The sequence below is a fragment of the Nelumbo lutea genome, chromosome 2, assembly GCF_056320005.1.
Source record: "Nelumbo lutea isolate HS-2025 chromosome 2, American lotus-T2T, whole genome shotgun sequence".
Taxonomy (NCBI): Eukaryota; Viridiplantae; Streptophyta; class Magnoliopsida; order Proteales; family Nelumbonaceae; genus Nelumbo; species Nelumbo lutea.
The window spans coordinates 44,651,276-44,675,896 of record NC_142685.1 but is presented as its reverse complement, the minus strand read 5'-3'; the positions used below and the strand labels follow the sequence as shown (position 1 = coordinate 44,675,896).

Sequence of the window (24,621 nt, the reverse complement as noted above, 5' to 3'; positions counted from 1 at the left end):
GGAGACCTAGAAGATGTACAACTGCTGCTGCTCCACATCCACTTCAGTTCTCAAAGGAAACATTCTGTATTACCTATCTAACAAAAACAGCCCCTGAAAGTCAAAGATAACAAGTTTACAGAAATGGAAAAATGACGAAACAATACCACTTGGAGCATCCATAATCCTACACAATGCAAACCTATATTACTATACCATTTTCATTAATTCTGCAAAGAAGGTGAAAAAGCTTCATATGTACAGACGAAGCTTCCGAATATTTACACCTTGAACAACAATGTGATAGAACTACAAACAGGCAGCTCAAACTGATAAAGCTGGTTAGCTTAGGATACAGAGTCAAAACTTGGTGATTAATCTTACTTTCATCATACAACATGGAAACTAAGCCCGTCTTTGCCTCTTTATTCTTTCAAGGGCGCCAAGATGACCTTCACTTTCTTCATCTTTGGCATCATTATCAGGCTCCACTTTTTTGGCCAAATCACCAAAAACTGCAGCCGGAACGTCTTTCTGGGCAATTTCAACTTTTTCATCATCCTCAGAATCACTCTCGTCTGGCAACTCAATGTCCTCGCTATTTGCAGTTACCTTCCTGCCTCCATCAGGTGTATGGATGACCCCAGGTTGTGATTCTACTCCTGCACTCACAAAGCCCAGTTTTCTAGTACTATCTTTACCAGGTGCATTAGCTTCTGCAGGGGCTAACTGCTTTTCTAAAGCAGCCATTTCATCTTCAGGAACACCAGCTCGCTTCAATGTGTCAACAGTTTCCTCAAGGCTAAGCTTTTGATCCTTTTGCATCAAGTACTCAGGAAGGATAAAATGTGTCTGCAGAAAAAGAAAGAAAAACGAGGTAAGAGATTAGCTTATCCTCTAATTACAATAGAGAAAAAACTTGGAAAAGAGAGAACAAGACAGCATGCTTTCAGGGAATCAAAACAACCCAATCACCAGAACCTACATAAATCTCCACATCAACCAACAAGACAGAAGGACCTCAATTGTCTGATCCACTATTTTGTCCGTGAAACAAAGCTTAGATAAACCAGAGGTCTAAATGTATGTGGTCGTGACACCCAATTGTCTTCATCATTCACCTAGCACATCTAGATAGACATCACTATCAAATGATGGATTCCACACCCAACGTAACATTTTCCCATGAATGCATACAAAATCTAGAAAATCTGAAGGAAAATAATTTCATTGCACATGCCCCCCCCCCAAACACCTGAAATTAAAGATTTTTCTATCCAAAAAACCTGGCTGTTAGGAAGCACCGAAGCAATCCATGAATTGTAGCTTCCTTGACTATATGTTGAAATGGTTCGACTTTGGGTCCAAATGGAGTTAGGTAAAGGTTTATATTTCCCACTGCTTGCTTCTCAGCCCTCATAAATGGAAATTCTCAGGGGAGATATCTCTAGTACATGGAGATACCCTGTCCTCCTTTTTTGTTAATTTATTTATTTATTTATTTTGTCACAGAGGCCTTAAGCTGTTAGGCAGGATGCTTCCAAGGGCTGTAAAGTGTAGATGGTGGTTTACAGAAGTAACCAAGTGGGTGAAAGCACAAAAAGTTTCCCTTCTCCAGTTTGCAGGTGACACCCTATTTTTATATAATGCATCTCAAAATTGTGCACCTTAACTTCATTTTGAGATGGGCTGAAGTGGTCTATCGACTTCAAGTTAACATGCATAAGTGAACTCGTGGTTGTGGAGGATGGACTTTACCCAGAAAAGCTGGTGGATGCATTAGGATGCAATATTGGCAAGTTCCCTAGTGAATATTTAGAGCTACCATGGGGGAGAGTTACACATCTAAGTCAATATGAGACCAGTGGTAGAGAGGTTTGATAAAAGATTAGTGGCTTGGCAGACAAAATACTTGTCGAAAGGGAATGGGCTCGCCCTTATTAGGAGTGTATTAGATACCCTTCCAACATAACTTGTCTTTATTCCCAATGCCTTATAGTGTGGCTGGTGGAACCTCAAAAAGGAATGCAGGATTTCTTGTAGAAGGGGTGCAAGGAGGAGTTTAAATAACAGTTTGTAAACTGGAGCAAGGTACGCACACCTAGAGAAAATGGGGTTTTAGATGTGAGAAAGTTGAAAATGTTCAACCTGGCCTAAGGGTAAATGGCATTAGAGATTTAATGAGCAGCTGAATAGTCTCTAGAGGTGGGTAATCTGCTCCAAATATGGCTGTGCCTTGAGGAGAGGCATACAAAAATCTTACCAAGAGTACATTTGAGGCATCAACTATGAGGTGGGAAATGGTTAAAAGGTGAGATTTTGGATAGATAGAGCAACCAATGAAGAAAATCTACCCAATCATAAATAAGTTAGCTCAAAACAAAGAGGGCCTCGTTGCTCATATCTTTGTTCCTCACAATGATCACGTGCCTGGAACTACATAGTTGGGAGGAATCTGAAAGATTAGGAGGCTGATAATTGAAGGGGACTGGAGGTGGTGGTATGGTAAGATGGCTAAAGGAAGACAAGACTACTATGTGGAATTACAGCAATGAGAGGTAAAAATTTAAATGGCTGGCAAAAGATATTGAGATAAAATTCAGTTGGGTGAAGAGATCTGCCAACTCATTTGTGGATGGGCTAGCAAAGCAAGGGGTGATTACGGATTCTTTGTTTTGGGCTCAGATTTAATCTTGTATTTTTGTTTTGCTGATTGCAGAGTTAAGATGGCTTATCTCCCTCTGTTTGTATGTATATTTCTTCTTTATCTTAATGAAATTCCTTGTTATTTAAAAAAAAAAAAAAGATTGGGAGGTAGTCCACTATTGGAGCTAATGCAGAAAATTAATTCAACGAAAGTGGTTGAGGGACAAGTCTGGCTTGTTCGCTATCAAATCTTTCCATTACAAGCTAGGTCATCCAGTTGGTTCCCAAGCTCAAGAGTTTGGTATACAGCCCCCACCCCAAATAATAATAATAATAATAATAAACATCTTCTTAACTTGGACACTTCGGGTAAATGGTGGATAATCTGCTAAAAAGGAATAGGTCGGTGGACAATATAACTTGCATGCGTGTGGTGATTGTATGGATTATGGAATCAAGTGGATGATTTATTTATTCACACCCTGGGCAATAATGCCAATTTTTTAAGTTCAAGGCCATTTTCCAGCAATTATAGAATAAAAGACCTCTTATAGTGTTGACAGGTCAAAGGTTTGAGCAGGAAGGAGAAAAGTATGTGTGTGGGTAGGGGGGTTGCTTCCCTTAGCAGTTGTTTGAACATATGGTTAGAAATAAATGCTTGATGATGTCAGATTGGAGGACTCAGTAGCTAAGGATCTATGGGGCAGATTGATCTCATGGTTGGCAGTGCACAGACTTGTTTGGAGGTGTCCCATGTAACTCCTTTTACTCTTTTTTACAAGCCCCAAAGAAGAGTATCTTGTTGTGCAGGAGTGGAGAAATATACTTTTCATTATCAATAAAGTATCTTACTATTTAAAAATAATAAAAGAAATAGACTAACCTGACTATAAGTGGCAGAAACAGTACGCTTGATACGGAGCATTTCTCGGAAGGTGTCTTCATTTCCATGTTGCACCTCAAACTCATGCCATTTGTTCCAGAAATCACCATCAGATCGTGGATCTGCAAGCTGAGAAGTGTATACATATATTGCACGAGCACGATCAATTTCTCCCAAGCTCTTCTCTAGCTCAGCATACTTCATGCACATGGTCTTAACATCTTTGTGTGGGAGACCAGATTCTATGGCTTGCTGCAAAATGCAGTGACGGGGTACACAAGTAAGACAGGCATCCATCTTCATACCACATAAAGTACAGCAGACTTGTACATGCATAGCAAACAAAACCAAGATAATAACAGAAAAGATGCAAAAGGGCCGAAACTCAAGCATTCCTTAATTGCTAAAAATGCTTCTCAATGCATGCATCCAAATATAATGATAAGCAAATAAATAGAATATAGATAGATATTCATGCTTGGAAGCGATAAAAAGTTGCAGCAGCACCTTTGCCATCTGCTAACAACAATAAATAAACTGGATGATTTGTCACACTATCATTTTTCAATAGAAAGCTATTGTGTTTCAAAAAGAAAATGATAAGCAACAGTAAAATTTCATTAAAAAAGCTGCTCCACTGCTCTAAAGAAATTACAACCTGGTGTTGGACAACCCCAAACAAGCTGATTTTTGGCTACCCCTGCCCTAGTTAGAGTTGTAGAGAATCAGCTAGTCCATTAGCAGTCCTAGGCACCCAGCTGAATGACCTATTCAACAAGGAACCCAAGAGATTATAGTTTGACAGCCACCTTAAACCTACATATTTCTCAAATCTTTCCTACTCATCAATTCCAGCCCTTGAATCAACATTTTCAGTTCAGCCCTTAGAGAATTTGCAACACCAATAGGACCAGAATAGCTGAGTATAATGTTTCCATTATGATCCCTGACTACACCACCAATACCTGGAGTCTCCTGGATTCCCAAGGTTGCAACCTTCAAAGTTGAGTTTGATATTAGCAACTGTTTGTGCATGCTGTATAGGGGTTCCTCTCCTGAAAATCACCAATAACTTTCCATCCTCTTAACAGGTCATTTAGGGTGACACCATTAAATTCATCACATACCAATGCCCAATGAGCTGCTCCTATCATAGTGAGCTCAAGCAAATCCCCCACTCCTCTAGCCTTCTCAAAAATCCTGGCATTCCTTTCACCCAAAACCCCCATAGCAAAGCACCCCTTACACATTGCCAATTGCCATAATATTTTTTTGTCTCTTTGTGGTGCATCTCATCCAATTTGTACTAAACAACCCTTCAACATTTGTTTGTACTAAGCACACACACACATAGCAGCTCTGAATCAGCTGCCTTGAAGAAGCTACTGAAATAGGTTTGTCTAGAGAACTTGCTTAAATGGCTGTACGATGACAGAAGTTGGCTCTCCACATTTTTTTTAAAAAGCGTAGCTTATAAGTTTTCCAAGTGGGCTCAACCTCCCAAAGCCAGAAGACATGGCCTGAAGGCCTTCACAAACAGGTACTGAGGAAAACAAGAATTTCTCCGCTTGTGAAGTTAATAATGTGATAGAAGAAAAGGCACAAAACCTGGGACATTGTACTAGTCAGACCTCAACCAGATCACCTTGTTGCAGGGCCTACCAGGTCCAATTATTAATCCAAGTTTTAGTTGGGTCCATACGACCAGATCCATACCAATCTGCTAACGAGAATCCATGGTTGACACTTGACAACAATATTGTCAGACTTGCACCAGACAAAATTGTTTTGGCTATTTGGTCATGGGTCAAATGGTCCATCAATTTGCACAAATTAAAAAAAAAATGTCAAATTTAAAAGTTAGAAAGAACGAATGGTTTCAGATTATCTGTTAAGTTGTTTATATCAAAATAAGCTTACAACAATATAAGTTATATGTTTTTTACTGGTAACCAGAGTTTTATCAATTATGGGGCAAGAATGATACAATTACGACTTGGAAGAAATGTCAGGCACCCCTTGATTAAAAATTTAAAACTTAAGATCTCCAACCTTCAGTCTAATCTGAGTCTGCAACAGTGGTCCAATGCTTCATTGATCTTCAGCTAGAGAAAGGGGAGGTGCAGTTAACTTTCAGACTTTCTTGAGCTGTAAGATACTCCAGAATCCCTAGGTTGAAAGAGGTTCAAGAATCTAGATTATGTTATGCAAATTTCAAGATTTCTAAGCTCTAAGGTCCAAACTCTTTTAATTGTGTTTCCTGTTATTACTAACTCAAGACACCATATTAATCTAAAATGAAGAGAATGGACTCCATGTACTGAAAACCTGTCAGTCAAGGATGATGTTGGAAGGGGCAATCATGTCCCAGAGCATTTCTAGCATGACCAAGATCAGAGTCAAGCTCAAAACCATTGTCTTCTCCAATTCCATCCAATTTTTCTCGTTTGCCAAGCATCAAATAACAGGAGGACCAAGGTGGACTGGAGACATAGGGCAAACTATGGCATCAAAAGAGCTATTGTTGTTCTTTGGTTTGCTCACGACATGTAAGTCAGGACAGAAGAAATAATCTAATAATGCAACACTAACTTGGTTGTTTGATAAAGAAGAAAGCCCAAAGCAAAGAAAGATGGAAACCGCCTTCTAAAAACTATTTCTTTTAAAAATCATGATATTTTATTTCTAAAAAGGAAGGAAGGAAGGAAACGTATCTGGCCCATTATGCAGTAATTTAGCAAGGTAGCAATTTTGTTTGCTTCTAGCAGAATTTATAAATATATAGCATTCCACAAGTAGTAACTTTAATAGCTCATATTTTCCATTACAATTGACATAAATTACAGGTAGCTCTTATTATCTGTTGTATTTTTTTATGGGTAAAAGTCTTTTTTATAAGACATGGCAATTTTCATTAAAGATATTAAAAGGAGAGTACAGTTATCACCACCCAAAGGATGGGCGGAAAATCAGAATAAAAGTCTTACATACAAGCCCAAAAGAAAGTCTCCCTAATAACTCCTTGCTTAGCTAATGTGTCAGTCATTCCATTTGCTGACCTTCTTACCCAATTAAATTGCACCTCAAGTTCCCTTAGCCTCTCTTAGAGGCTGTCTAAGTGACCATACTCCCAAGTTTCTAGATTGCATCCACCCTATTACCAGCTTAGAGTCTCCTTCCACTTCTAAGTGTTGCACACCCCATTGTTTTGCCAATTTCAGACCTTGAAGTAAGGCCATGACTTCTGCCCTCAAAGAATCTCCCACCCCGCCCGAGTAAAGGGCCAAAACTCTTCCTTCCTCATTTCTGAAGACACCCCCAACTCCCGATGGGCCTGGATTACCTGATGAGCTTCTATCAAAGTTTAATTTCACCCTGAACTGAGACGGTGGTAACAAAACCTCTTGAATTACAAGGGAAAAAGGAGAGGAGACAACTATAGAGTTCCATTTTCTAATTAAGTCAGCTAAGGAGAAGTCCTTGAAAAGTTGCTGCACTTTCAACCAATGAAGAATCTTGATGGTAATGGCCTCAACAAGTGCTTCTTTGGGTTTTTCTTGTCCTTGGAAAATCCTATTATCTCTTCTCAAATCGACCAAAGGGCGGCTGCTCTTGTTATTCTCCACATTACCCTGCCTCTTTTCTTTGGTTGCAGGAAGAGGCTAGAGGTGTGAGGTGCATTAATAATTTATTAGCAGCAAAAAGATAAATGTCTGTTACAAGCATCCCAAGGGGAGGTGTGAGGTGCAGCCTCCTCTTTAGAACAAAAACAGCATAAAAATTACAAGTGGGCCCAATACAACTTATCCCTGGTTACTCCTTGCTTAGCTAGATAGTCAGCAAGTGCATTAGCCTCCCTTCCCACCGATTGTATGGTCAAATTCATGTGTTGTGTTTTCCAACGCTATTTCTCTGAGTATTTAAAACTATCAGGAAAATCTCGGGAAGTTGATTCAGTTCAATAAAGCCTTGACCAAACAATATGGGTTGGCTAGTCAGGTAAACAATGAGAACAAAAATACGAAGAGCCTAACCCTTATATAGAATAGGATGAAATTCATACCTTACACAAACTCATGAGATGATCATAACGAATAAAATGTTTCCAGAAAAGTCAATTAACTATAGGTCTGTAGCAAGTTTAAAATCTTGCAGGAAACTAAATCTGTTAACTTTCATGAGAAAACCAAATGCAATAATAGCATAGAAAAGACACTTCTGTCAATTAAAAGAGGCCAGAAGAAAACCAACCTCATATATCTCCCTTGTCTTTGGAACACCAAAAATCTCAGTGGCACGGGCTATGTAAATTTCATACATGCTCATTTTCTCATTGTCTGGGACAGCCTTTACAGCTTGGTCATAAACTTTCATTGCACGTTTTACTAGACCATAATCCTCCTCGAGTTTCGCATATTGTAGATATAGTGGTTTCACATCTTCACCAGGTGCCTAATAGAGAGTCACAATTCAACAAGCAATAAAACAAGGAACAGAATCAACATAAGAGCACATTGCTAATGGCAGAAAAAAGAACACAGTAACATGGTAATCAATAAAAGAACTGGAGAGCACTAGCATGAATCTCCACAAGTAACTGCAAAGACACTTTCAGCAATAGAAAACTTAAGATGCAAGCTATCAAATGAGAAGACAGTTTAAACGATTTGCTAGCTGAAGGAACGATGTTTTAAAATCGCAAGGCGCAAGGCAAGGGGTGTGTGTGTGTGTGTGTGTGCATTTTTAAGCAAGGCGTGAAAATATTAAAAAAAATGCTAAAAAAAGGTCAGAAAATTAAAAAAAAAGACAAAAAAAATTAATAAGCATAATATTAATAGAAATGTAAACTTAAATTTTAAAATTAATGTTTTTTAAAAAACTATCAGCTAAAATCAAAATACATAAACCTTACATGTAAAGCGTATTCAAATGAAAATTTTAAAATAAAATCAAACATTTTCAAGCATCAAGCGCAAACCTAGGCGCACCAGGCATGCGCACGCCTTTTGAAAGTGCTGCACCTAGGACCTGGGCAAGGCGCCTACCCTAAAATATGCCTCGCCTGTGCGCATAGGCACGCCTCAGGCGCGCCTTTTAAATCACTGTGAAGGAATAAAAACTGACACTCACCTTTTCAACAGCATTCTCAAACAACTCTCTTGCTCGTTCCAACTTTGTTTTTCCATATCTTTTGACAAATTTAGAGAGATAGGTTACCCATATATCCTTTACATGTGGATACTTAAATATTTTTACACCTCTTTCATATACTTTGAATGCATCTTCAAAGTACTTATGTTCCTGCAGAAATCAAAAGGAAAAAATTATGTTATTAAACCACTGAAAGAAAGTAAGAACAAAAAACAACCTAAGGCATATCTAAAGCATATGTCCCTTGATCAAGTATCCATATAACCTGAATTGAATATTTGCTTTTGTTTGGTGCATAAGAAGTAGCAACTTGCAAACAAATTGCACAACATTTCACTTGCACTCTTACACTCAGGCCAATATCTGAGAATGTGTTACAGTTCTCCAAATGCAAGAGTCCACTAAATTGGGCTGACAGAGGGGCCCATCTAGGCTTAGCTGGTCAAAAAGTTAGTGGATTAGAGTGCAGTTATGATAAGTAAGGAGTGTATGGGGCATCGGTTTACTGGGAAAAGGGTTTATTAGAGTCAATTAATTAGTTTGCTATTTTGTAGGGTCGTGTGAGTGTGAAGTTTGACTGTAATAAGATATTTAAGCCCATTTGATTAATGAATTGGCAGCATGATTTTCCACCTAACACTATTACAATTTTTTATTGGAAACGATCATTGCTAATACAAACGTTGCTTGAACTTATTTGGAGGCTATAGGATCCCTTGAAGCATCCCATCTTGTTATGTGCAACTAAGCGCATAACAGAATGACAACAATCATATGGAATAGGAAATTCCTAATAAACTATTATGTTTGTTCAAATCATATACAGATGAAATGATAAAAATAAGGATGAATTCCACTGGTAATGAACTATGAACTATCAGTTGTGGTTTCAACTGTCAACAATCAAATACAAAAAATTACAGTTGCGACTGACATTTTGCCAGTTGCTAGAAATGTTGTTCATCATATGGAACAAAATATGTTTAGATGCTGAAATTTGAATAAATGGCTTAAGCTGTTACTATTTTCTACTTCTCTTATCTTTTACATCTTACGGGAAATATTAAGATGAGGCTATATATTAGACCAGAGGCAAATATGTCATTAGCACGCTTTAGGCTAGGGAAACACCTTTTTTTCATTAAAAGCTAGGAAAACACATTAGTGTCTTAGAAAACTGGATAGGTCCATACCTCCAGAAGCAATGCATAATTGATTATAATCTGTGGAGTTGCTATCCTCAAATCAAGTATGCGCTCGTAAACTGTACGAGCGGAATCCAACGTCCCCAGGCTCTCCTCCAAATCCACATAAAATGTCCATAGCCTCAAGGACTTATGCAGCTTCATCTGGACCGGCTCATTTCCATCAGCAGCAACTACACATATAAATCACATAAAACAAGTTTCAAAGATTAGTAATGGCTCCACAAGCATTGCAATACTAGACAGTTCCAGGTTGCTATCATCTGGCAAGGAGCAAGGGAATAAAATCCATAATATATTCCTTTTCCAAATTTATCTTAATCAACTTCCCGATATGCAAGTGCATTATCCAACAATAAGTTGAACAAAACAAATATAACGCAAGTGCATTATCCAACAATAAGTTGAACAAAACAAATATATTGCATGTGCTTGTCAAATTCTAATTTGCACAACTTCACAATTTATAATCTATGTACACTTAATGTCCATAGTCAAAGCACAAACCTATCGATATTGAATATAAAACACATGGAGACATGTGGCAACGGAGTAATCACACTTACTAAAAAATAAGAAATACCCCAGATAAGATGACTATGAAAGGATGATGAAAACGCTATAAGTAGAAGAAACCACCTATTACAAATCAGTGATTTAAAAGGTGTGCCTAGGCACACAGGCGAGTCGCATTTTAGGGTAGGCGCCTCACCCAGGTCCTAGGCGCACGCCTAGTGCACCTAGGCATGCACATGGTGCACCTTGCACCTTAGCCCAGGCATGCGCCTTTTGAAAATTTGTCGCTTTTTCCTTTTTTTGAGTCTGGCGGCTGGGCCATGGGCTCCGTCCCCAAACCCCCATGCCACGCCCCTCAAGGCCAGCCCAAACAAGTCCATGTTAGGGTATTAAATTCTTAGTTTTCACACAAGAAATAATGACTTTATAGTTTTAATGTTGTCCATTAATTAAAACTATTTGGTAATGTTGTCCATTCATTCATCCTAATAAAATATCTTCTTAAAAGAATTAAAACTATAAAACCATTATTTTTTGTGTGAAAGCTAAGAATTTAAGACCCTAACATAGACTTGTTTGGGCTTGCCTCGAGGGGTGTGGCACAAAGGCTGCTCATAGAATTAGGAATGTAATAGGTCGCATTAGCTACTTGATGCAATTGAGAAAAAAAGAGATTATGGGTTTTATATGCTTGAAAATGTTTTATATATTTGATTTCATTTTTAAATTCTCATTTGAATATGCTTTACATATTATGTTTATGTATTTTAAATCCTTGCTGTCAACATCAATCTATTCACACGATACAATAATTACCAAACAGCATTTGAACTGTGGAGAAAGTTGAAATGCTAAAATCAAAGCGCAAGGTCGAAGGGTAATTTGGGCACATGTTGGTTCTGAAAGGGGGGCATACACTAAATTCATAGCATAATAATATTTCTTTAAAAAGGACAAATATCACTATGTATAGCCCAAATTAAAGAGGGGCCATTACTTGATATAATGGTAAAATCTTTTTTATCAATGACAGAATTTCATTAAAATTAATATAGAAACATTACAAGAACAAGAGAGGTAAACTTTCTTAACTCTCCATAGTAAAATTCAGCCATTACAACTAAGCCGAAAACAGATGACTCCTTCCCACCCCTTGCTTTGCTAAAACATCAGGCAAACCCATTTGCAGTTCTTTTTACCCAATTAAATTTCACCTCCATATTTTTTGTGTCGAGCACTTAAACCTTTTCTTTTCATTGTTAAAAACCCAAAAACCTTTTTTCTTCCTTCTGCAGCCACTCCACTACCAACTTTGAATTGGCTTCCATAATCAGCTTTCTTATACTCATGTCCTTTGCCTTTTTGCAGTCCCCCATGACAGCCAACACCTCAGCCCTTAACGAATGTCCTACTCCAATTGGGCACAAAAATAGGACAACAATTCTGCCTTCATTGTCTCTAAACACTCCTCCAATACCAGAGGGGCCTAGGTTACCTGTACTGCTTCCATCAAAATTTAAGTTTATGTAATCATTCAATGGCAGAGACTAAATAGGGTTTGTAGTGGATTTATGGTACTCCATAGATTTTACCCACTGTATCATTCCCACCATCATTGTTTCTTTGACTACCTATCTAGTTCTTTCCTTACCTGAAAAAATTCTTGCATTCCTTTCTTTCCAAGACCCCAGATGGCTAGGGCCTAAATTTGGTAATGGCCTTATCTTAAGTAGGATGTTGCTCATAAATTAGGACACAGTTTTTTTTTTTGAGAAAAGATAAAAGTATCATTGTATTAGTGTGAACAAAAAATGTACAGCAGATATAATTCTAGAAGACAGGAATAAGACTAACACTCCCATATGGGACAGCACATTGTACCATCAAGAAACAACATATTCAACAAATTAGTGTAAGAGATGGATGAGTAGCAAGACTAGAAAGAACAGAATTGGATATGAACACAATATGGGAGGACTTGGGACTAGGAGTAGCTCATGACAGGATGAAGGAAAATTAACTGAGATGGTCTGTTCATGTGTGTAGACAACAAAAGACTGCAACAAGCAATAATGTGAGAGTGATTAGGTGCAAGTAGAATAATCAATAAAAAAATACCTGCATAAAGCAAGTGCAGCAAATGATCAAAAATAAAGGGCTTCACAAGTTTTTCCAGTAAAGGGCATTGGAATAAGTCAGTTCCACCAAAAATAAGGGTTTTCATTTGGGAGGTGTATCACTTGAAAATCAACAGACCTGATTGGACTATGTTACCCCCACAAATGCCTTCTTGCAATGCAAGTGGTGAATACACTTTTCATTTATTAATCTTCTACCTGTATGTATCTAATATTTTGAAGTGGTTTTTCTCTATCTTTAGTTATTATTTTTTGAGAAAAAGGTAAAGTATTATAATACACAAAGCAATCCAGATCTGCACAACACAACAAAGGAGCAGTGCAGTGCCCAAACAGAACTGTGCGTCTTCTATTCTGTATATTTGGTGTGCATAGATACAAAAAGAGCTACTGAATAATCTATGTGTTCCTACCCATGAACACAACCTACCCCAAAATCCTTTCAGTAAATTTTCCTCCACAATAAACTTATTTTCAAACAGACTTTTATTTCTTTCCATCCATATTGTCAAACCACTATAGCTGGTCCTACTCCCCAAATAACCATGCCTTCTTTAGAGAGACCTTTCAGCTGCCAACCCTGTAGTACCGCTAATAAATTTTCTGGAAAACAAAGCTGAGCTTCAAACAGCCTCAAAAACCTTGCCCATAGGTTTCATGCAACTCTGCAATGAATCAGTAAATGGTTTGAATCTTCAGAAGCTTCCCCACACATTATACACCTTCTAGGCAACACACTCAGGCCTCTCCTAGCCAATACATCCGCCGTCAAAAACTTAGCCAACACTGCCACCCATAATAAAAAAGCATCTTTTGGAGGGGCTGCAGTATTCCACACTTTTTTTTATCAAAAACCACAGTATTCCACACCTTTCTTTTTTGTTTTTTTTTTTATCAATAACTGAATGAATTTCATTAAGAAATAAATAAGCGGAAACAATGAGGAAAGGGGAGCCAAACTCTCTTAGCCCCCACTCCCCAAAAAAACAAGAAAACATTACAGCATAGCCCAGAACAAGTCGTTTCTTCCCACCCCTTGCTTAGCCAAAGCATCAGCCAAGCTATTGGCATCTCTCTTAATCCATTTAAATTGAACTTCCATTCCTTGAGCCAAGCCTCTGAACTTTCTTTTTTCATTTATATACTCCCACCAATCCATCTCCTCCTCCTTTTGGAGTCAACCGATCATGAGCTTATCAGTTTGGAAACATTTAACTCCTTGGCTTTCTGAATTCCTTCCATCACAGCAAGGGTTTCAGCTCTCAGTGAGTCACCTACATCAATAGGGCCAGAAAAATATAGTACTAATAGTGCCTCCCTCATCTCTGAACCCTCCCCCCCAATGCCAAAAGGTCCAGGGTTACCCTCACTACTACCATCAAAATTCAATTTGATAAAGCCATTGGATGGAGGGGTCCAGGATGGTTTAATTACAGTTTTTGGTGGAGCAGAGTCAGCCACTTCCCCCCACTTTCTCATCAGATCAGCAGCAGAAACTCTTTCAAATAACTTCAGAGTCTTTACCCAATGGAACACTCCAATTGTAATTGCTTCAATGAGGGCTTCCCCATTTCTTTCCTTTACTGCAAATAATCTTTGATTTCATTCTTCCCAAACTGTCCAGCACACAGCAGCTCTCGTACACTTCCACAAGATCTTGCCTCTTCTTTTCTTCCATCTAACAAAGGTGGGGCAGAATAGGTTTTGTACATCTGATGGGGGATTCCACCTACACCCAAATATGGAAAGAAACCAATCCCAAATTGGAAGACCAAAAGGACAAGATATTAATAAATGATGAGAAGACTCACCATTAGCCTTACAAAGAAGACACCAATGAGGAGATAAGCAACAGTTAGGTCTTTTCCATTGGAGCAAGTCACAAGTATGACCCTACCAAGAATCACTTCCAACAAAAGCCACCAATCCTAGGTGGAATAGGCTTACTCCAAACCTCATTAACTGGGAAAAGTTGGCCCTGGCTATCATTACTCTATATTAGGGATAGGATGAAAGAAGCACAAGAAAAATTACCCAATAGGGATAGAGTCCAGATTCTGCAATCCCTTCTTGAATGGTCCAAATACACTCTCAAGCCTTTGTATCAAGGTAATGGCATTGTCGGCCTCACAATCTCTAGGGCCTCTCCTAAGGCCCAAGTCCCAAACAAAACCAGAGGTTGAATTGGAATGGTTAATAAATGAGGATATTCATTCTTCCGGTTTGAAATTGCAAAAATTGAGGGAAATTGCTCTTTGAGAGTTGCACTACCGAACCATAAGTGCTCCCAAAATTTAACAGTATTACTGAAGCAAGGGTTATACGGTTATACCTAACAAAGGCAAAAACAAAGGAAGGATGGCATGAATAGACTTCCAAGGGGAAGCTCTTGTAGCCCTGGCCAACACACCAGCATCCCAACCATCAGTCGCAAGACCATGAATACTAATAATCACTTTCACCAACAGCATGTCCCTATCAATTGGCAACCTCCAAAGCCATTTTGCAGGCAGAGCCACATTCCTCTCCTGAATATTCCCTAAACCTAGCCCTCCGAATTTCTTACTTCTTTTAACCATCTCCCAACTAACCCTATGGCCTTTTTCTCTCCTCCCTTGGCTCCCATAAAAAATCTATCATCATTTTTTCTAGTTGCTTGCTCATCCCTCCTAGAACCCTGAAAACAGACAAAAAAATAAACTGGCAAATTTGCAAGGGTGGACCCAATCAATGTTATCCTACTTCCTACCCCTTAAAGATAGGTAACACTTCTTCCACGACGCCAATCTTTTTGAAAACCTTTCCACAACCAGGTTCCAAATTTGACTTCTCAAATTATCCCCCAAGGATAAACCCAAATAGTTCAAGGGCAAAGTATCCGCCTTACACTTCAACACTTCAGCTCCTTTAGTAATGTGCCCATCTCTTCCATGTTCAATCCCACGAGGCAGCTTTTATCCCAATTCACTTTGAAATTTGACATTTTCTCAAAAATCAAGACTATCATCTTTAAGCTTCTCACCCATCTCAAGTCATTTCCAACACAGAACAAAATTGTATCATCAAAAAATTGGAGGTGAGTGATAGTATCTCCTCTCTACCAACTCTCCAACCCCTCACTCAGTGATTTAAAAGGTGCACATAGGCACACAGGTGAGGCGAATTTTAGGGTAGGCGCCTCGACCAGGTCCTATGCACAACACTTTCAAAAGGCACACGCCTAGTGCGCCTAGGCATGCGCCCAATGCACCTTGCGCCTTAGCCCAAGCATGCACCTTTTGAAAATATTACGCTTTTTTTGAACCTAGCGGCTGGGCCAAGAACCTCTTATTCTCTAATGTTGTTCATTCATTCATCTTAATAAAATATCTTCTTAAAAGGAAATGAAAATTATAAAAGCATTATCTTTTGTGTGAAAATTAAGAATTTAAGACCCTAACATGGACTTGTTTGGGCTTGCCTCGAGGAGCATGGCACAAAAGTGGCTCGTAGAATCAAGAATGTAATGTGTTTTACATCACATTAGCTACTTGAATTAATGCAATTGAGGAAAAAAAGAGGTTTTGGGTTTTACATGCTTGAAAATGTTTTATATGTTTGATTTTCTTTTTTTTAATTTTCATTTGAATACGTTTTACATGTTATGTTTATGTATTTTAATTTTAGATAATAGTTTTTTAAAATTTTAATTTTAAAATTTAAGTTTATTTTTTTATTCATATTATGTTTACTATTTTTACTTTTTGCTTTTTTAGAATTTTTTGGTTTTTTTTATTTTCTAACTTTTTTATGTTTTTTGTATTTGTGCACCTTGCTTCAAAAAGGCACGTACCTTGCGCCTCAAGCACAAATTGGCCCCTACACCTTGCGCTTTTAAAACACTGCCCTCACTAGATTCCTAGCATCAACCCTAGCGATCAATCTCCCAAGAACTTCTACAATCAAAGTAAACAAGAAAGGAGAGAGGGGGTCCCCTTGCCTAATACCCCTAATAGCTTGGAAAAGATCAACCTCAATTCCATTAACCAAAATTGAGTAATGACATTCTAATACATCCTAAGATCCACTTGCACCATCTTTCACCAAACCCAAAATTTTCCATTACTTCCATCAAGAAACCCCAACCAACAAAATCATAAGCCTTTTCTAAGTCCAATTTACAAATAAGTCCCTTTTCTTCCTGAGCTTAAGGGAAGTCCTCCATCTCCACCTCAGTGAGCTAGCTTATTATAGAAAGATCTCACTATGAAAATTCCTGTTTTATCTCATTTCCAGATTCTCTTATCCCTACTCATATTGTCAGGTATAATGCCAGTGATTTGCTGCATCAGTTCCATCCACTGCACAACCTCCCAGTCATTTAGATTCCTTCTAAACACAGAGCACCAGACTGCTGTACCTCCTACCCAAGACTGCCCAACCTCCCGGTCATGTAAATCTGTATATCCTGTATATTTATTAATAAAATCTTTTTATTGTTACCAATCAAAAAGAATACTAATCCTTTTCTTACTTAATATAGTTGCATGTTGAAATGACCAAAAATAAAATAAAATTAGTATAGCAAAGATGAGGAAGTAGGTAAGGATGAGCACTTAGCAGAGAATCATTGAGCAACTGCAAAATGCAGCAGTTTTCTTGCCACCAGTACACCCTCCATTCTCTTGCAGTTGCTCTAGCAAGGCAACCTAAAATATGTTTCAGTAACCTAATGGACACCTCCACTTGCAGCTGTTGTTTCACTTCAGCAACAAGCAATGAGTGTATCTCTCGTCCAAGTTATACAGCGTTTGTGGAAACCTAACAGAATACTCAGATTTAACCTAAGAACGCGTGCAACAACACAAGTACAACCTACCAATAAGTATTGAATTTGACCCGTACAAAGGAAAAAGAACAACAGTTTACCACCATACCTCTCCGTTTGACCTCAACTGTGGGTTCTGCTGTGGCACGCTTCATTAACTCTAATGCCCCTTTAAAGTTCTTGTGTCTCAGTTCCATTTCGGCCCATTCACACCAAACACTGGCTAGATTATCCACCGTTTTGTAGTTGACTTGTACAGCCTTGTCAAAAATGACTCTAGCATTAGCAACATCCTTATGGTTCTCATACAGCTTAGCAAAAGCAACCCACAATGTATGAGGTTTCCCAACAGCTTTCATGGGGTCCACGGTCCTCACAGCTTCTGTGTAAGTCAGTATCTGCTTAGTTGGATTACCCTCAAAAAGCTTCACCCTTCGATGCCACTGTTCAACATTGTGGGGATTCTGCCGGAGAAGAACACTGTTAGCAAGCTCGGGCCTTCTATCCATGAGATGCTCCAATCGAGCCAACCGCAAATCGACATCATACTTGTCCTTAAGCCAAAACCCACGAAAAACCTTTTCCTCAAACTTGTGTTTCGAAAGCTTGTCATCAAGTCGCACATCACTATCAAATGCATCACCACCATCTCCCTCGTCGACAGCAGGGTCCTCGCTAATGCCTAACTCTTCCAAGCTTTCCATCACATAAGCAATCATACTCTCTTCAAACCGAGAGTAAGCATCAAATATCACACTAAAATCTCTCACAGTGACCACAGTCATCAATCCCTCCTCGAAAATATCCCTTGCCTTCTCAGGGAGTCCTCTCCGAATATAATAGTCTGCGAGGGAAGTCCATAGCCGCCCAACCTCATCCGTGAACTTCCTAATCCCGCCGCGAATTATCGCATCCACCTTCAACCCTGAAACCTCGGTGGCATGATTGACAAGCAAGTCACAGAGCTCGAGCCACAACTGGTGCTTTGTCTTGCCCTTAATCGAGTAAAACTGAGGATCATTCAACACCCCAGCTAACCTCTCCGCCGCCTCCTGCCATTTTTCAGAATTGATAAGAAATTCAATGAAATCCTCAATGTGTGTTGGATCGAATTTCAAGTAGCGGCGATAAACCCTAAGCGATGTGTCAATCGGGACGCCCTTCTGGCTGACAAATACAAGGTAGGGCTCCCAAATTCGGTCGTGCTGGGTGACAGGGAGAGCACAAAGAGCTCTATCGAAGGTGCGACGTGTTCGAGTGAGGAGCTTCTGTTCCGTCAAGCTTTGAAGGTACATGACCCAGATCCGAGGCATCTTGTGCATTGTGACAAGAGCTCGTTCGAATGTGTTGTTGAGGGTTTCGTACTGGGAATGCGTGATTGGAAGATTTCGAACGATTTCGAGTCGCTCTCGAAGGTAAGCGTACCAGAGCTTGTAACTCCCGGATAGAGCTTTTAGAGCTCTCTCGTAGATTACGGCTCGCTTCTTGAATGGAGCTTCGCTCCGTGCGATTAAGTACCTCCACCATAACTTCAAGCTGAAAGGATTCCTGAGAATTTCTTCTTCATAGAGCAGGTCATCCTGACTAGGGTATAGCTCCTGAGAAATCGACATTGATGATTTGCAGGTTCGGCAGAAGAAGACGACCTTTTAACCCTTTAAACCTCAGAGAATGCTATAGCGGTAAAGGGGGTATTAGGGGAAGATGACAAAAGCGATTTCGCAGATTGGGGAGATATGTTCCTAATGCACGGTTGGGATGTGCTGTTAGATATAATTAAAAAAGATACTATAATTACGAAAGTAAGGGGCATTCCGAGAATTGAACTCGGGACCTCTCGCACCCTAAGCGAGAATCATACCACTAGACCAAATGCCCACTCGTTATTACAAAGGGTTTTGTTCCTTTAAATCATAAGACAAGGTTATTACCGTGATTTTTTACGGTGATGATATTTTGTTCACCATGCATATTTAAGTTGATTTTTCTTATTTTGTTTCTCATAAACTTGAGGAATTTAGGTTGTTTTTGGATGAGCTTTTACTTTTGTGTTTTGTGTTTTTTAGGATATAAAAGCATGAACCATGAAGCATTTTTTGTTTGGATGGATATTGCTTTTGACATGAGTTTTTTGGAAATAAATAAGTGTTTAATGGTGATCCCCTATCTCTTCTTGTATTGCTCTAAAGCTTTGCCAGCTAACCTCCATAATCTTGTATATATTGCATAAGAAAATCGCAGGTATTAGACTGACAAGAGACTGTCCATGATTTCACTTTTTTTTTTTTTGCATATCATAAATATTTATTCACTAGGGTACAAGATTCAAAGTATTGATATGTATCAGCCCATATCGGCCAATACGTATTATAATAGTGGCTTCCCAATATGCCCCTACAGGGGTTGTATCAACCAATGGTTCAGAGGATAATCGGGCCTTAAACCAGTCCCTCTGAACCAATATTGGGAAAAAAAAAGTCAAACATAGAAAAAAAAGCACCAACACATGGTGTATCAGCCCATGTTGATATTTAGAACCTTGCTAGGGTAGACCCTATTGAAGGCCAGTTTTTTTTGGAAACAATGCACCGGTATGAGGGGGCTTCAGGCCAAGAAGTAAATTATGAGAAATCTTAGATTTTCTTTAACAAAAATATGCATCTTATATTGTAGAAGATGATGGCTAGGAGTCTAAGAATGAAAAAGAAATATAACCCTTCTATTTATTTAAGACTCCCAACTGCCATTGACAGAACAAAAAATAACATATTTTCTCATTTAATTGATATAAATTATGCAAAAAACAACTAGGTGGCATGAATTGCTTCTATCCCAAGGAGGAAAGGAAGTCCTTTAGATCTATAATTGTTGCCATCTCTGCTTATACAATGTCCTTTTTCCTCATTCCAAATAAAGTATGCTCACAAATGGCAAAAGCATTGATAAAATTCCGGTGGGGTTCCTCCAAAAATATAAAGAAGTTAGCTTGGATAAATTAGGAAACAATTAGTAGAAACAAAAACAAAAAAAAAAAAAAAAATGGAAGGCTAGGGTTTAGAAAGCCTTACTATTTCAATTTGGCTCTCTTGGCTAAACAAGCATGGAGAGTTTGCACTTAATAAAACAATCTATGGGTAGGGTCATCAAAGAAAAATACCTAAAAGGCAAAATTTTCCTATATAACAGGATTAAGAAAAAAGTGATATTGGGGTTGGCAAAACCTTTAAGGAGGCAAAGAGGTCCTAAAAGAAGGTGCATGTTGGGAAGTCAACACATGAAACAAAGTCCATATGTGGAATTATCCTTGGTTAGCAATTGTCCAAGCATGTTTTTCTACTTATGACTAGTGGTAGGTCACAGTCAAAGCCTCTAAGTCAAATGTGCCAACATTTGACGTCACAGTTAAACAATCGGATTTTATAAAACAAAATAAGAACTCAAAAAAAAAAGAGGGTTTGCAGTTCAAGCATTTGGGTCAAATGTGCAAACCTTTGATGTCACAATTAAATAACAAAGTATGGTTGATGGAGTGTTAGGGTTAAATAACAATTGAAAAAAAAATGAAGTTTTGTTGGGGAAATGGCTGTGGGGATTGAAAGGTGAGGGTAGATTCGGCCCTCCAGTGGAATTGTGACATGTGGCACCTCGTGCCAACTAAGTATGGCCTCCAAGCAGCTCGCCAAAGGCACTTTGCCACAAGCAGCTTGCCACAGGCAGCTCGCCATAGGCATCTTGCCATAGGCATCTTGCCATAGGCATCTTGCCACAGGCATAGGCAGTAGCTCGCCATAGGCAGCTCGCCACAGGCAGCTCGCCATAGGTAGCTTGCCACAGGTATAGGCAGCAGCTCGCCAAAGGCAGCTCGCCATAAGCAGCTCGCCATGGGCAGCTCGCCACAGGCAGCTCGCCATAGGTAGCTTGCCACAGGCATAGGCAGCAGCTCGCCAAAGGCAGCTCGCCATAAGCAGCTCGCCACAAGCAGCTCGCCATGGGCAGCTCGCCACAGGCAGCTCGCCATAGGTAGCTTGCCACAGGCATAGGCAGCAGCTCGCCAAAGGCAGCTCGCCATAAGCAGCTCGCCACAAGCAGCTCGCCATGGGCAGCTCGCCACAGGTAGCTCGCCATAGGCAGCTCGCCCTAGGCAGCTCGTCACTTGTAGAGAAGCTCGGTACAGGAGTAGTTTGGCATATCGCAGGAAGATCTCTTGCCTGACGACCTGGCCCAGACACTGACCCGCCGATTGACACGAGCGCCAACCTGACAACCTGGCCCAGACACCGACCCGCCGACTGACGCAGGCACTGCCCTGACAACTTGGCCCAGGCGCCAACCTGGCCGCCTGACACAAATGCTAGCCTGACGACCTCGAGGAGTTCACCACCGTACCCCAGTTTTGACGGGATATGACGAATCTTACCGTTTGGAAGATTTTCACCCACCTAACCCACGAGGACTCCGGTATATAAAGACCTCATCCCCCAAAGGGGAGGGGATGGAAAAAAGGGTGGAGGTAATCCCTGCTCTCTAGCTCTCTCATTTCTCCAATATTTTCTTCGAAGCTCTCTACAATCAGAGTGCCAACTTAAGCGTCAGAGAGCCCCTGTCGGGAAAATACCCCCGGGTCCTCTAATTCAGTTCTCGCAGGCCCCTCAGCTCCCGTCGCCTACGAAGAGGAGGAAAAGATGGAGTTCCCGCAGGTCCCTCAGCTCCCGTCGCCTACAAAGAGGAGGAAATGATGGAGTTCCCGCAAGTTCCTCAGCTCCCGCCGCCTACAAAGAGGAGGAAAAGATGGAGTTCTCGCATGTATCTCAGCTTTCACTGCCTACAAAGGAAAGAAGACCACCTCATGCAGAGGGTAGTCGGGTTGCACTTCACCAGGGATCTCCACCATTCTCTAAGTCACAGGCCACCTAGAAGGGAGTTCACCACCAGGTAGATCCTCGCCAGGCAATTCGCCACTAGGCAGTTTGCTACCGGACAGTTCGCCACCATGTAGCTCGTCACTAAGGCACGTCACCACCGGGTCAAATAACGAGGTACTTAGCCAAAAAAAATTTACATCACAAAACATTGGTACGTGACCGAAAACGGTTACATCACTAAGTATTCATGGTTAGGCAGATGATGACTGAGACTCTACAACTTTGGCAAAGCATGATGGTGCCTCTCATTGGAAATCAATATTTTCCATTTTTTTCCTTCTTTGTCTGCATTATGCCAGGTGTGACACCTACTCTGAAAATCAGGTAAAAATTTGGGAGCACATTTGGGTGGGTGAAGTACCTTTGAAAAAACAATTCCCCTCATTATTTCCCCTCTCCAGGTATAAAGGCAAGCTAATCAAAGGCAAGGTACCTTTGATTGGATTTTGGGGTTTAGAAGAGGCCTAAGGGATGCAGAGGTTGAAGATGTCTTGAATTTGGTTCAGATATTGAATCGGGTGGTGTTGGACCCCTTTGAGAGGGATAAGAGACTATGGACCCTAGCTCTCTTTGAAGGCTAATGGTGAAAGCTCCTACCACTTATTAATTTATTGTCCCTTTGTTGTTGATCTTTGAGACTACTTTCTTTCCTTATTTGGTTGTTGGTGGGCCCCATTGCTAAATATCCAATGCTCGTTTAGCTCTTTGTTCCTCCGATGGCCAAACAAAAGGGGAAGGGTTATGTGGATATCTATGAGGGATGCTATTTGCTGGACCCTATGAGAGGAAAGGAATGTCATAACTTTTTCTTTCAAAAAATGAATGAAGTAAAGAAATCCTTGTTGAAGTAATAACAACTAGGGTGACACAATGACTTAAATCCTTGGACCTGTTTGTTTATGTTACTAAAGACATGTTGCCGAATTGCTTGATGGAGGTGGCAAATTCTGCTCATGCTCGATCTTTTGTTTGTCCTATGTAGCCACCATTGGCTTTACAAAGCTAAATTTTGATGGTAGTAGTGAAGGAAATATAGGTTCATCAAGAGTACGAAGGGTCTCCAGAGAGGATGATGGGAGGGTGCTTGCAATGTATTCAAGTCCCATTAGGGTTAGGGACTCTCTTAAAGCCAAGATATATGCTATACCAGAGGGGATAAGAAAGATTAATGAGCTGAATGTACAAAAGTTAGTTGTTTAAGGGGACTCAGAGCTAGTGTTAAGTGGGTTACATAAAAAGAATTGACTAGAAATTTGCTAATAAGAGGAGGGAAATTAAGTGGCTAACTGGAGAGATGGAAATCCAATCTCAATGGGTTAAGAGAACAACAAGATGCCTTGGCAAAGCAAGGGGGTGGGAAGGGATCAATGTTAGACAATTGTATGCCCTTAGCTCCAATCAGAATTATGTATATTATGAATTTATTGTAAATGAATAAAGTACATATTTGATTAATGTTCATGTGGTGTGTTTCTGTGTAATACTCTTAAACTGGACACTTATGAGACTCATGTTAGTTTAGAATGTTCACAGCCATTTGATAACTCTGGGGAGATTTATCTTGCCAAGGCTGACACTGGTTTGCTGCCAAATGTTGGGGTGACCTGTCTCATCCGCCAGGGTGAGACCCAAGGCACATGCAGTGTAAGATTAATTGAATTTTGGAACTGGACTAGATTTCTAGTATTGCCCTGGACCTTGGAGATTGATGGGCAAAACCGAAAAGTTACACCTGACCCCTAGACTCAATTATGATACTACACTAGGTGTCGGATTGGGCTGTCTTTGATATGCCAATCAGTGAGATCCTTAGCGGGGGTCAAAACCTGGATATATTGGGACAGTCCGATAATTCATTTGAGTGGGTGATCATAGTGACAGGATCAACCCCTTTGTCGGACAAAGGTAATGATCAGGGATGCACTCTCTCTGACGGGAACCAAGATTACCGGCAATCGATTTCAATCATTGAAATTTAATGTATATTACGGTTTCTAAACGTTTGCAAAATGTTTTAATTCCCGGGATCCATGTGAGTAGAGAGTGCAACATTGTTCCTTACAGCCGAGGGAGATGTCCTCTCTTGTCGGGCAGTGTTTGATCATTGTGGGCTGAGAGGTTAAATGTAAGACCATTGAGGGTAATACCTGATGGGCTAATCTTGCATTTGCCCACAGTCCCTGGGTTTTACAAGGTGGCTTGGCCCAATGACCACTTAGGGTAAGTGTTGGACCCATAGAGCCCATGTGATGGGTTTCAGGGGGTGCACTGTCCATAACAGTGTATTCGGCCAGGCCTTGTAACAAAGGCTGGGCTGAACCCATGTGGCTGATGTGTAGATCAATGTTTGGGTCCCACGTCATACAAGGAAATC

The 24,621-nt window shown here is 40.0% G+C and overlaps 1 protein-coding gene and 1 non-coding gene across 2 annotated transcripts; both read right to left on the bottom strand.

Moving 5' to 3' along the window:
* Positions 1–167: 167 nt before the first annotated feature.
* LOC148870271 (Tetratricopeptide repeat (TPR)-like superfamily protein) lies at positions 168–19,026 on the bottom strand. Its single transcript, XM_088971007.1, has 6 exons — positions 17,435–19,026; positions 9,853–10,037; positions 8,639–8,809; positions 7,760–7,960; positions 3,509–3,760; positions 168–831 (listed from the first exon to the last, which is right to left on the bottom strand). Exons 1-6 carry the CDS (start codon positions 18,936–18,938, stop codon positions 385–387), a joined length of 2,760 nt encoding a protein of 919 aa, XP_088827133.1. The 5' UTR covers positions 18,939–19,026; the 3' UTR covers positions 168–384.
* A 105-nt stretch (positions 19,027–19,131) lies between these two features.
* On the bottom strand, positions 19,132–19,203 carry TRNAP-AGG (transfer RNA proline (anticodon AGG)). Its single transcript has one exon. It is a non-coding gene; the product is annotated as a tRNA-Pro (tRNA).
* Positions 19,204–24,621: the final 5,418 nt, after the last annotated feature.

Excerpts from the sequence above, each read along its gene's own strand:
- LOC148870271 (XM_088971007.1), bottom strand. The coding sequence starts at position 18,938 with ATGTCGATTTCTCAGGAGCTATACCCTAGTCAGGATGACCTGCTCTAT. Across the intron at positions 8,810-9,852 it reads ATTATGCATTGCTTCTGGAG|GAACATAAGTACTTTGAAGA; the intron begins GTATGGACCTAT and ends TGATTTCTGCAG. Across the intron at positions 3,761-7,759 it reads AGACAAGGGAGATATATGAG|CAAGCCATAGAATCTGGTCT; the intron begins GTTGGTTTTCTT and ends TGCATTTTGCAG.